General features: G+C 44.0%; 1 protein-coding gene across 5 annotated transcripts in view; it reads left to right on the forward strand.

Moving 5' to 3' along the window:
* The first annotated feature begins 3816 nt into the window (after window positions 1-3816).
* SMYD2 (SET and MYND domain containing 2) overlaps window positions 3817-12864 on the forward strand; it is a 30228-nt gene continuing 21180 nt past the window's right edge. Inside the window, exons 1-2 of one of the 5 annotated variants that reach the window (XM_075496419.1) lie at window positions 3817-4255; window positions 7446-7509. In XM_075496419.1, the coding sequence (XP_075352534.1) occupies window positions 4074-4255; window positions 7446-7509 (246 nt within the window). In that variant the 5' untranslated portion in view covers window positions 3817-4073. Of the gene's footprint in view, window positions 4256-4435; window positions 4684-5275; window positions 5295-5557; window positions 5750-7445; window positions 7510-12864 lie in introns of those variants that run through there. The other 4 variants (XM_075496420.1, XM_075496422.1, XM_075496421.1 and 1 more) reach the window with 4 other exon arrangements.

Here is a 12864-nt window from a genome sequence, read left to right on the forward strand (position 1 = left end):
ATTAATAACTTATCAAACCAGTTTTACTTCTTGAAAACATCCAAAGTAAGCTAAAAGCTATGTAGGCAGCTGGTTGAATTTCTCCTGGAGGGTTTGAATGAGGCTGCAGGCCGGTGCTGAATTTCACTCTTGTGAATAAATTCATGCATTATCTCTTGGAAAGCAACGTTTTTCAGGGTGGAATAAAGCCTATTTAGTAAATTATTATTTTTTGTTTTTAAAACTAAATGACTGTTTATTAAAAAAGAGAGCTACTGAAATTCAAATTTTTCCTCATTACCTGCGGCATAATCAAATTGTCAGCTGTTCAACAAGGGTGATAATGTGGAACAGGAGTGTGATAACGTTTGCCATCATCCCAGCTGGTTCCCCAAAAAGAAACCTCCTCACAAGCTTCTCATCAGTGAACCTACACGATCTTAGAGAAGCCTATGACACAGCATCAGGTATCATTTAGAAGTGATCTGATAATGTGTATGAGTTGTTAGACCTCTTTTATTTGGATACAACGTTATTTGAAACAGAAATTAAGTCCTGACTTCATTAAAGAACGTAGGAATTTGTCATTGACTTCAGTGTGACCAGGATTTCACTACTGGAGTATATAATGCTATGTTTTCAGACTTGAGAAGCAAATGCTGAATAATTTCATTTTACCAATGTCTACAAGTACTAATGTAGAGAGAAAAAAGCTGAGAACTTTTCAAAGTAGTTTATAATGTTATAACAAGATCCCGTAGCTGAAAAGACAACTGGGCATATTAAGGGTGGAAATAAAGCGTATGTGTTTAGTAGGGTTTTTTGGTAAAACCACTTATTAAGGACATTTTAAAATCAAGACTGGCTGTTTCCTAAAAGTTTTGCTCTACTTTGAGCAGGAATTAGTTCAAGGAATTCAATAGCTTGTGGAGTGTAAGAAGTCAGAGTAGATGGTTTTAAGAGCTGTGACTCTATTTGTCTATCTATAATTGACCCATCAATTAATCAAACTGGATTGAACATAAGGGCAGTTTCCCAGTTAATGCTAATTCTTTCATAAAGTGAACACATTATTGATTACTATTTTTAAATATACTTAGTTGTAGAAATGCCTATAATTAAGAGTCCAGACCTTTGAGCTAGACATCCACGATCTACACTGAACTGGGATACAGAGTAAATGGCAGTCCTCGCGCGCAAGATGCTTTAGTTGGTTAGTCCATTAGATACCGCTTTTATTATTCTAACTGGATACACTAATTCCATCCCTGCTGTCCATAGATCTACAGTGGGTCATGATTAACATTTAGCTCAGTGGTAGAGGGTGATAGCATATTTTTCAATGACTGAACCTACTTTCATTGCTCACTCTTTCCTTGTAAAAAAGTGATGTTTTAACTAATTCAAATAATGCCGGTCCAGAAAGATACATTATTTTTGCAGTGGCTCCGACAGTTTCATCATGTTACGATGGATGAGAACGTCAAAGATATTGAAGATATGCAACTGGATATAAAATAAGTTAGTTATATGGAATAGTTTATTGTTAGGGCCCCGAGGGCACAAATAGGCCTTAATTTCCCTGGCCAGCCTCCCTGGGGACCCCTACCCACACCCCCTGCATCTCATCTCCTGCTGCCCCAGACAGGGCCCCTGGACCTGGTTCACCCCCTGGCCCTCCCTGGGGCTGCTGACGGACGTGTTTCCAGCACACGGGCTTTGCACATGGGACTGTGCTGCGGTGGACGAGGGATCCAGCTTCAAAACAGGGGGAGGCTGGGGTTTGGGGGGTTGCATCATTTCCCTTACACTAGAGTACTTCCAAATTCTGATTCTCAGGGCGGCCCCACAAATAGTTGAGCTTACGCAGCTGGGGAGGTGCTCCACAGCTGAAAATGTGATGTGGCTGGGGCAGGTGCAGACACCCCTATGCTGCGGCTCAGGTGTGTGCGGAGCAGCTTTGACGTGGCCCGTTGGGGTGCCGGCAGCAGAGGAGGGCCAGCAGCACCCAGCTTGAGGGACGTCTGTGATGCTGGGGAAGGTGCCTCGCGCCTCAGCGTTGCTTTTCACCCCCACTGTGGCTGTCACCCCGTGCCTCCAATGAGGCAGTATGGGATGTGTTACATCTTTTGCAAATGGAATTTTGCGTGCGTATTTTCTCTACTGTTATTTTAGTGTTTCTACTTCTGTAGTTGAAATTATCCAGAGAAACAAACTGAGTTGCAATATTAATATTGAACAGCTACAGACTACTGCTGCTGTTTTAATTTAGGACTAGATTGTCGGCTCAGCAACACAAGAGTAGCTTTAGCAAAATGAATAGCTCTGTCACATACTGCACTGTTAATAAGATTAAAATCTAGTGCTTTCATCTTGATCCTACTGGATCAATTTTTATTTTATTTTTATTTAGCTACATTCTCAAAGCACTTTTGCAAGCTAATTTCTTATTTCAAGTTTGCTTCTTGAACGTACTGCTTTTCTTTCCACTTCACTGATTTACTTCCTCGTGGAAATGTTGAGCCTCAAGTGTCAACCGGTGTGTTTAGTCAAAAAGGAGCTTACCAATGATTTACTGTACAAATAATTTAACACGAAACTAAATACACAGATACTAATAGCAGAGATTACAACCTTTGGATGCTTGCATCAATCGACACTGCTTGTGAACCACAAGTGGCACCAAAAATATTTTCATTCACTTCAATGCTTTACTCGTATTTCTGAAAGGAATATTCTCTTAGGGCTGGATCAGGGTGTTGTGCAACCGATAATTATATGCAAAATACTTGGTCACAAAGCTGTAGCACTTTTCTTAGTACAGACAGCTTTATTGGTTTCTCTGGGGTTGCATTCGGATTTCAGTAATAGATTTATTCTTAATAATTCTAAGATAGGAATTCCTACTTCACATAAATTCAGTATTTTCTTGCTGTTGGAGGTTTTGTTGTATTTACAACACGGCTGTTGCTGTCATATCAGCCTTCTTGGTGTTTGTTTCTTTGCTGACTGGCTGATTTATTATAAACAGAAGCCCATCCCTTCCGACAATTTTTCATTAATTCCATGGGGGTTTTTTGGCTCACACTACAGGATATCATCCTAAAATACTAGGAGAGGAAGGTCAGTTTTCCAGCCTCTGGGCCGTAACGTAATCTGGCATCCACAAGCCACGCACGACAGCGCTGGGCTGGCCGAGGCCCTGGCCTGACTCTCAAGCTCGCACAGCTGCAGCAGGGGTGGGCCAGCCACCTCCTTCCCCTCATGTTTTGTGATCTCCTGCCCACCCCACCACCTTCAGTGGCCTTGCTTCCTCGCACCACTGGAGAAATGGGTCACACAGGGGTCCCTCTGCCATCACAGCCCTATGGTGGGTGGTGTAAACCAGGACAGGTGGTGGAGGAACCTGAATGGCATCAGACCTGCATGAGCTGAGTCCTGCCCTAGTTCTCAAGCGGGCCATGCCACCTGAAGGGCCCTGTGACCCGAACAGCGAAACTGCTCATGACTGAAGCGCTTTGTCTTGGGAGGCCCTGCTGTCACTCCAGAGAGGGGCTGTGAGGTTGGTGGGCTGAGCCCCTTCCCTGGGGCACTCTTTGGTTGAGATCTGGGTCGAGGCCAGGTCTCGGGGAGGCTTCCACCAAGTCTGTGAGTGGAGGTATGCGTGGACAGCCCACTCCCCGATGCCAGCCCCCGGCGGCTGAGCTGAGGGGGCCGTGGGCCGGGCGGCTCTCCCAGCACTCTTGCCGGGCAGGGTTTTGGGGCCTAGGGGCCCGAAGCTGCCCCGGCTCCTCCCAGGCAGGCCCGGCGGGGCCGCGCCCTCAGCGGGAAGGCGACTTCCCGGGTGCGCAGTCGCCGGCCGCCCTCCCCGGTCACGGCCGGCTAATCCCCCGCCGCCCGGAGGAGGCGCTCCCCGCGCCGCACGGCGGGCAGGGGCAGGCGGCCGCGGCCCTCCGCCGCCCCGCAGCGCTCTAGGACCCGGCGGGTCCCGGCCGCGGCCTCCCCGGGCGCCCGCTGCCGGCGTACGCGGGCCGGGAGGGGAGCCCGGCGGAGGGCTGCGCCGGCGCCCCTTCCCTTCCCTTCCCCGCGGCGGGATGCGCTCAGAGGCGGCGCCGCAGCCCGGCGACCTGGAGAGGTTCGTCAGCGCCGGCAAGGGCCGGGGGCTGCGGGCGCGGCGGCGCTACGCCGTGGGGGAGCTGCTCTTCAGCTGCCCGGCCTACACCGCCGTGCTGACCGTCAGCGAGCGCGGCACCCACTGCGACGGCTGCTTCGCCAGGTAGGGCCGGGGGAGGCCTGGGGCGGGCCCGGGGGGCGGCGGCGGCGGCTCGGCGGGCGGCGGCGGGGCCGGCCCCGGGGCGGCTTCTCGCGTTCGGCCGGCGGCGGCCCGCCCCGAGCCAGCGGCGGGTCGGCCCACCCGCGTCCCCCGGCCGTGGCCGTGTCAGTCAGCGGTGTGCAGGCCGCTGCTCCGCGAGCGGGCCCTCTCCTCGGCCCCGCGAGTGCTGATCGTGGCAGCAGAGGGTTTGCCGGGGGCCTCCGGAGGCCTTTCTTTGCAAAACTTTCCTCCTCCTCGGCTCGTGGTTCTCTGGCGGCAGCGCCGTGACTAAACTTTTAGCTCACAACTGGTTTTCCTTGCTTAACAGTTCAGGGAAAAGGAAGAAAAGAGGCAGTTTTGCTCGTCATGTGCTCTGGCAGTTACGTAGACACGTGTGTAACCTTGCTCTCACGGGAAGTTCCATCGATCCGTCTAGTTTTGTAGTAGCGTAATGTTCACTGATTTTAATGAAGTTTTGACGAGGGAGAAAGGGTCTGCAATTGCCTAATTCACGCTTTGCGCTTCCGTGGTGCAGATGGAATATATACGGATGGAATTTATATGTATCTGTAATGAAATATACAGAAATACCTGTATATTTCTGCTTCTCTGTCCGAAACCTTAGTCTTCTGGCAAATTACTTTTACTAGGGCAAAGCACAGGCAGCGCAAGAGGTTTGTTACCGTGTGGCTGGGAGCATTTAAACTCGAGTGCTTCGTGCGCTGACGGTGGGCCTGCTGCTGCCCGTTCGGTGGCTCCCAGCTCTGGCAGGCTGCGGGGTGCTCGAGTTTTCTGGGGGCTCAGCAGCTGCCCTCCTCGCCTCTGTGGAGGGGCGGTTTGACCTGCTGCGGGTGTTTCAGTGGTTGCTGTAAACCTGTCAATGTCAGCTGCTGCAGCAGGAAAAAAAGAAGAAAAAAATAAAAAGACAGTTTAGGGTTATCGTTAGAAAATTAGGCATGGACGTGACACTGTAGCATGTCACACCACGCCACGTTTTTAAAAGGTGACTTTCCTGACTTCTGGCAGCTTATCAAAGAATCGCAGTGCTTACCTGGTTATAACTCAGAGCAAATGTTAGTGTTTGCCTCAGTAAAGGGAAGCAACTGTTGTACTTGTGCTATTTTTATCAATATGTAAGTATTGCTTGCATATGTAGACTGAGAGGCAGACTGAAGAATATAATTATTACAGTCTAGTAGGTCCTTTCATCTCTTGTCCTGTCATCTTAACTCACTTATGCTTTTCATTTTCTTCTCTTTTCTCTTGACCTTGTCCTTTTTTTCCCTCATTACATTATCTACTTATATGACTTATTCACATCATTCACCCCTCTCTTTGCATATGAGCACCTAATATAGTTCCTAGTGAAGTGAGTCCCATTAATTTGAAGAACTGTAGAACTGAGGCAGTTTTCCTCTCCTTCTTCACCCCGGTGGCTTTTCCTAGCCCCTGAGTTTGGTGGGGGTTTTTTGTTTTTGTTTGGTTTTTTTGGTTTTTTTTTGTCTTGTGCCTAACCACAGATTCCCTTGTGCCAAAGAAACTGTCTGGTTTTGTTTATCACATCCAGAAGATTTCTCTGTGTAACAGGACCAAGGAATACTTTCCATGCTCCATTGATATGAAGCAATATTGTAGAGATAATAGTTACCTCATGGAATAGCTTTTCAAGATCATCTCCAGGAGCAGCCTATTTAACTGCTGCTTGTTCTCCCTGCAAGCTTCTCCCATGGAGCTCTGGAGGAGCACAGTGATCAAGGAGGAGTATACTGAATGCAGTACCATAGCAGTTACAGTGGGGTAGTCTGAAACCTATTTCACACCAGGATGATGAGGTTCCACTAAGAGGAAAGATATCTCAGTGATGTAACTTGATCTGCCAGTGCTCAGAAATGTGTTTTGTGTCTGTGCCCCGTTGCATTAGCACTGAACTAGCACACACTAGATTCTGAACTGTGCTTGTTGAACTCGCAGAGAGTGTTAGGAGGAGGCTTGTGGGCTCAGTACTGTTCTTGGGAAGAGAAACTTTGCTAAGTGGTCATAAAACGGTTGTAGTTAAATGGGCAGAATGAGACTAGAACGTTGTATTTGCATCTGATAGTGTTTGTTACTTTACGCAGCTGTGCCTGAGGTACATACTGTCAGCAAGCAGGGTCATGATGTTAGCCTGACCCACTCACGTTGCACCTTCTACTTTGCAAGAACAATCAGAGGATGTCAAGACTTGCTATGCTTTATGGACTCTGAATGCCAGTGACCTCTGAAGTGTTGTACAGTATCATATTGTACGAGGACACTCACCCTTGTTTTACTCCAATGAACTTATCTCAATTTAAGACAATTTTTTTGCTGCTTATACTGGGGAGGGTGTGTAGACGTTTTAAGTATTTGATACTGCTGAGAGATCCCTATTGCTGTCACACCAAAATGTCATGTGTTGGGTAACACGTGCTCTATTTTTGATGGGATCTGCTACAAGACATGCACCTTGAAGCAGAAAAGGACCTTCCTTTTGGCAGTTTCCTGCGTTGGGATATATACAAACATAAAAGAATGGAGAGCACAAGCCTTAGGTCACCTTAGAATACACAGATATCGGAGCAGATGTTAGTGGGACGATAAGAGGCTATGTGGTGACAAGAGATCAAACAGCGTACCTAATAATGCGGCATGTTTTCTTGGTGTTGGGAGACGGTTACTCACGAAACAGTGGTCATGCTTTCTGGAACCAGATAGAGAAGCAATGGAACTGGCAGAGCAGAAGCAAAGGGTTAATATTGGTGCGCAAGTATACAGAGCAGTGGGGAAGTTTGGAAAACAAGGGAAAGTTAGCTATCAGTATGCATCATATAGTGGCAAAAAATGACACTATCTGTCAAACAGCATAGAATAACATGTTTCCAAACCCAGCAATTTATCAGGACAGCAGAGTGCTTTTGCATAATAACAGTTGTTAGAGTTTCAAAAGCAAGTTTTTCCTAAACAAATAAAAATAGTGTCTGCTACCGGAACATGGTGTTCAAGCTGTAGTTGTAGTGTTCTGAAGAAAATACAATTTTCATTGTGAAATGCAAAATATTGTGCAAGAAGTAATACAGGATACATTTGTATTTCATTCAGATTTATAGAATAGAATAACTTCTGTTTTCTTTTTAAGGAAAGAAGGATTGTCCAAGTGTGGAAGATGTAAACAGGCCTTTTATTGCAATGTGGAATGTCAGGTATGGTAATGCAATTTTGTGAGGATGCGGGGGGAAGGAGGGCGGGGGTTGCTGAACTCCATTTTTTGTTTGTGTGGCATTGATAGTCTCTAATTGTAGCTAAGGTTAATAGTAGTCCAGTCAGTTTCAGCATCCCACAGATGCTGACCATGGAGTTGTGCATTGGACAATTACAGGATTTGGACATGGTCTGCATGAGTCTTTCAAGATCAGTAGCTCCAGGGCTTGGTACCACTGAGACTTTGATTAGAGCTGCCTGTCAGCCTACTAATTATGTCTGTATTACTTCTTTCTTTAAGCGCAAACCAGATAATTTAACATTAGCTCGCTAAACTGGTAGGAGAGTCTGTGTCTAATGGAAAAATCAAATCACTTAATAGCTATCTTAAGGGGGTTTTGTTGGGCTTTTTTAGAATCTTTGCAAATATTTTGGGTGGCCACAGCTGACAGTAGTCATAACCATTTGAAACCTAGCATGCTTTCTCCCTAACTCACTCATTCTGGCAACTTTTATTCTTTTTGTATACTTTGTTTTTTAAAAGTCCCTGAAAATAGAATATAAGAATATGCTAAAGTAGAGGTATATGAAGACATCTAAAACATTTGTATGCAGGTTTAATTCCATTTTTCCTTCAAAATAGAATAAGCACCTTTCAAAAAAAAAAAGAATTTTTGCCAGAACTAGTATCTAGCCTTTGTGGGCTGTCAATCTGATATGAAGAATTATCCAGTTTATGTGTGAAAAACTCAACTGGATTGCTAGTTAAATAATGTAAGCTATGTAAGATCTGTGGTGCTGGGCACAGAGTATGGAACAGTGCTCGTGAAGGATTTGAGTCACCAAAGGTCTGGCATGCAACTATGTATTAGCTATAAATAATCCAAACCTCTCCTACAGGGTAGCGTGCCGTTGAGTGCGTGGGTTGCATGCAAAGTATTCTTCATTGTCATTATCTGGATGGAGGTGTTGCGGTTTGTGCTGTTCAGTTCTCAAGCACTTTGGAGATGGCTACTGCTTATATTTCAAGGATGTATCTTATTCTCCCATTGAGCAAGTTGCAAGCAAGCCTGGCCTGCCCTTCCTTCTATTGCCTCCCCAGGTTCCTGCTTTCCCACAGTGTCTTAGTGAATTGTGGGTGAATCAAATGGCCTTTTGGTTTCGAAGCACCAGGAGGGCTCAAAATGCTTAAAAGAAATAAATTTTTTACAAAATTTGCAATAGTTCACAGAATATTGCAAGACTGACAGCCGGCAGTTGCTGGGAAGAAAGAGAATACCTACTGTATGAGCATCCTTAAGGCTCTTGAGAGAAATCTGGATGAGTTTTAAAGACAGTGTAGAAAAAACCCACGATTCATTCATGAGAAATGCTTATTTGTAAGAAATGTTTCCATATGACATTATTTCTTAGGAAGCTTTTAACTAGATGAGGGAAGGAAATACTTGAACAAAGCAATTTATTGGCTGTTTAGTGCTTTTTGTCTGAGATTGTATGGTAAGAGAAGAAACTCACAAAATTCACAATGGTTCATGAAGCAGGTAAGCAAGAGTTACTGAAGTAGGAAAGCCCAGTGATTTGTGCCAGGAAAAATAGCAAGTAGATATCATAGTGGAAATAGTAGGACTTGTTTCTGCTCATCCACGGTCCTTTGCTTTTACCTCAGAGTCCCTTCTTCAGTCCCTCCCTCCATGTCCTGACTTATAGCCTTGACAAAGTTTATACTTTTATATTTAAGAACAAGGAGGATTTTTTCTCTCTTTCCCCTGGGTAAAGTCTTGTACATGTATTGCTTTCTTAATTTGATTTTTTTTTTAAGTAATTTTTTTGTTGTTGGTGGTGGTCAGAATACTCTTTCTCTAGTGGGGCATATTCCAAGAATAAAGAACTGAATAAAGAACTGCTCGATCTGAGTGTCCTTAAGAATGCAGGAGATGAGCCTGTCTGTCTGATAAGTTAATGAATTAAAATCTTGTGTGTAGTATGATGCTTTAGATATAAGGGCATTTTTTAGATGTCGTGATGTCTAGACAATAGTATGACAAAGCACAGGTACTAGCACTTCACTCTTACTGGTGATACGCATATGGCTTTTGACTCCCTAGTTGATATAACATTATCTTCCATGTTTTGGGCCCTTCTGAGTCAGTCTGATGAAATTTATGAATGTTGCTGAGATTGAATTCTTTGACATTCTTTCAAAGTTACCTTCAAGCATAATATTCTCTAGAAACCGGTCTCCACTGACTGTACGTGCTGCACAGACAATCTGCACTGCATCTTCATCCCTGTCTTGTTCAAAGGCACTTTTCAGCAGTTCAGCATTTATTTGTCAAAGCCGAAAAGGACATCTGTGCCTTGATACTGAACTTGTAACACTGGGATGTACAGTAAAGGTGTCCCTTTTGCCTCTATGGATGTGAGACTTCTTCATGCAACACTGATAAAATGGCAGGGCTGTACTTGACAATTGTGATGGCATTGTTCATTTGATTTTTATTTTTTTAAATTAATTTTCTCTGTAAATCCATGTTTTCTTTGCTCAGTTCAGCTAAAAATTATATGTACCCAACAAGGACATGGTATGATTTCATATGTTGGCTAGTACCTTGTTACTCAATATAAATCAGTTTGACAGCTGTTTATCACGTGAAGTATACTGTATGGGATAGAAACCCAAATTTTTTGAGCTTACTCTTTTCTTACTTAAAGACCTGGTATACCACAACTCGTAGGAATTCTTTCTAGTGGTGGGGAGAGATGGATTGGAAGGAGACATGAGAAAGGTGCCAAAGTGTGCAGCAGGAAACATTTTTTGGATGTCTTTTTCAGAATTACGGGTTTTATAACTGCAGACATCTTCCTCTCTCTGGTGTTTTTCTGTTGAATGAGATTTTTTTTTTTCTCTTTCAGAATAATGTGGTTATTGAAAGTAAAGTTAGTGACACTGCATGTGTTTCCCACTCTGTTGAGCCATATAGTATCCTCGTTTTGAGGTTCTTAAAATACATTCTAAGCATTTAAAGAATGAAGTCTCACAGCAGGCTTTGTGGCATTTCTGTTTTTGCAAATGGGGTGTAGGTACACAAAGATACATTGACTTGCAGAAGGTCCCCCAAGTGGTAAATGAGCGCATCTTCTGCCATATGGCCAGGTGTTTGATGCATTGACCAAGTCCTGCTTTGCAGTATACTTCTTTTGTCCTGGTCGCTGGGAAAGGTGGTGTCACACTAATGTGGGGGACTGAACCCAGGGGAAGACAAAGTCTTGCAGTGATACAGTGGCTGATTTGTTTAGGGCTCTCTCTATACACAGACATATGCATGCACACTGGCCCTGGCACAGTTCCCTTGGTGCTAACATGTGTCTTTTTCCTGTTTTGGTGTATTATTTTGCTTTTAAGATAGAGGACCTTAAGTTTGACCTGTATTAAGCTGGATCTTTGCATAGGTGTAGATTCAGTCTCGGATGCGGAGCACATGAGAGTGGAAGTTATCTTCACTGCCTGTCCTTGCTGCCTTGAATGTTTTGTGGGTTGGTAGGATCTAGCTTGGGTTTGCCGCGTCTTTCTTTTCCCAGCCCCTAATCCAGTTCTCCTTTTAAAAGGGTTTGTGATTTCCAGCTGACTCATACCGTTCTGCTCTCCACTATTGCCTCCTCGAAGCACAGGCCTGTTATTATAGTAGTGGCTTTCAGACCCCATCTGCAGCTGTTCGGGTCTTGACTTCTTAAATTATAATAATTTTAGTCAAACAGCAGGAGACCTGTGCTCATTTTTTCTCCTCAGAAATTAGCTGCTGAAACACTCTGAAGAGAAATGTTTTAAGAGGGTTACGTGGTTGCAATTGTGGAACTGGTGAACTTGAACCAGCTACTGGAGCTCCTCTTTCTGTTATTACACATAGCCATTATTTATCCCAGACAGAGTGGAGATCAGCTAGCCAAAGTGCAGAAAGAGATGTTTTTGTCACGACTTTCCATATTTGAAATATATTTCGAACAAAATATTTACGTTTTTTTCTTAATGTGTCATGTTAAAAGAGTGCTGTAGTTGATATTACTGGAGTAAGGGAAACATGTATTTTTAACCAGCTAGTAAGACTCAAAATGTAGTTGTAGACCTGGAATTAGCATCATGCAGATGTGTTTTAAATCGGACCTTGTAGAAGTTGCCCACTCCTCTTTGGTAAGCTGTAGAAAAAATATTAAATTCTTGCTGTAATGATTCTGCACAAGAGGGTTCTGACACTGCAAGACCCTGCTTAAGATTGCCTTGGGGAAGTGTCTGTCCCTCTATCCAAAAACTTTCTCCATGTAATTTTCTTTGGTAAATGTCTCCTCTGAACCTTTTGAACATTAACCCGTGGAAGTCAGATACCCTCTATGGCCCAGAATTCGGCAAATGATGGTAGGGAAGGATGGCTGTGAAGACGTGTGAAACTCTTACCTTCACTGCTTGGTGAAGGACTGTATCAGAGAACTCGACCAGATAATATCAGACATCAGAAGTTGCCTCACTGAAATGTGGTTCAAGAGTTGGATGTCATTTGATCATATTTGGGCCTTAAGGTTTTGAAGAAGTGGGCTTAACCCCTACACTGGCTTGCCCAGCATTTCTGTCTGGTATTTGTGTGCGTTTCTTTTTGATCAAGTGAAATACAACAGGAATTTTACATCCTATTGAAAAAGTCCATGTGAGGAAGGAGGTGCGAGGACATTTGTTTGGACTTGAGTCTTTTTTTTTTTGAGTATTATGCTTTGTTGTTTGGGATTTTTTTTATTCTGAGCTATATGTCAGTGTTCTGGGAATTTATCCAGTAGTCCTGGATGGTGGAATCGTTTTGAAGAACTTGGTGGAGAAGATTGTTTCCGTGCTTTGATGTGAAAAGCATAAGCTTTAAAGAACTTCCCTTCCAAAAATGTTGTCACTCACTCCTAAATGAAGGGAAAAATACCGCAGATGTAATGAAAATAGGAAGAAAATGTCATTAATGTAGCATTAGGGATTCAACTAGAACAATGCTACCTGTTATAATTCAAACTACTTAGAGAAAAATGTGGAAAAGAATGCAAAATACAGTCCTGCTGTGATCGCAGAGAAAGCTGCTGTCACAGTGTTTCCATCCCAGGTATTACTCAGTCATCAGAACTCTCTCTTGTGGTGTTTCAGGCTTTTATCTCATTTCGCACAATTCAGCCATATCTTGTCCCTTTAACCTCCCTACTAGTTCATATAACTCAGTATGATTCTGCCTGGGGAAAGATTTTAATTAACAATGGGTAAAGAATAAAGGGAACAAACGAATTTTTAAAAACACTGCTTTGAGACAGGCACGTGATTTTGCATTTTGATTTTT

Source organism: Mycteria americana, chromosome 3, assembly GCF_035582795.1.
Source record: "Mycteria americana isolate JAX WOST 10 ecotype Jacksonville Zoo and Gardens chromosome 3, USCA_MyAme_1.0, whole genome shotgun sequence".
Taxonomy (NCBI): Eukaryota; Metazoa; Chordata; class Aves; order Ciconiiformes; family Ciconiidae; genus Mycteria; species Mycteria americana.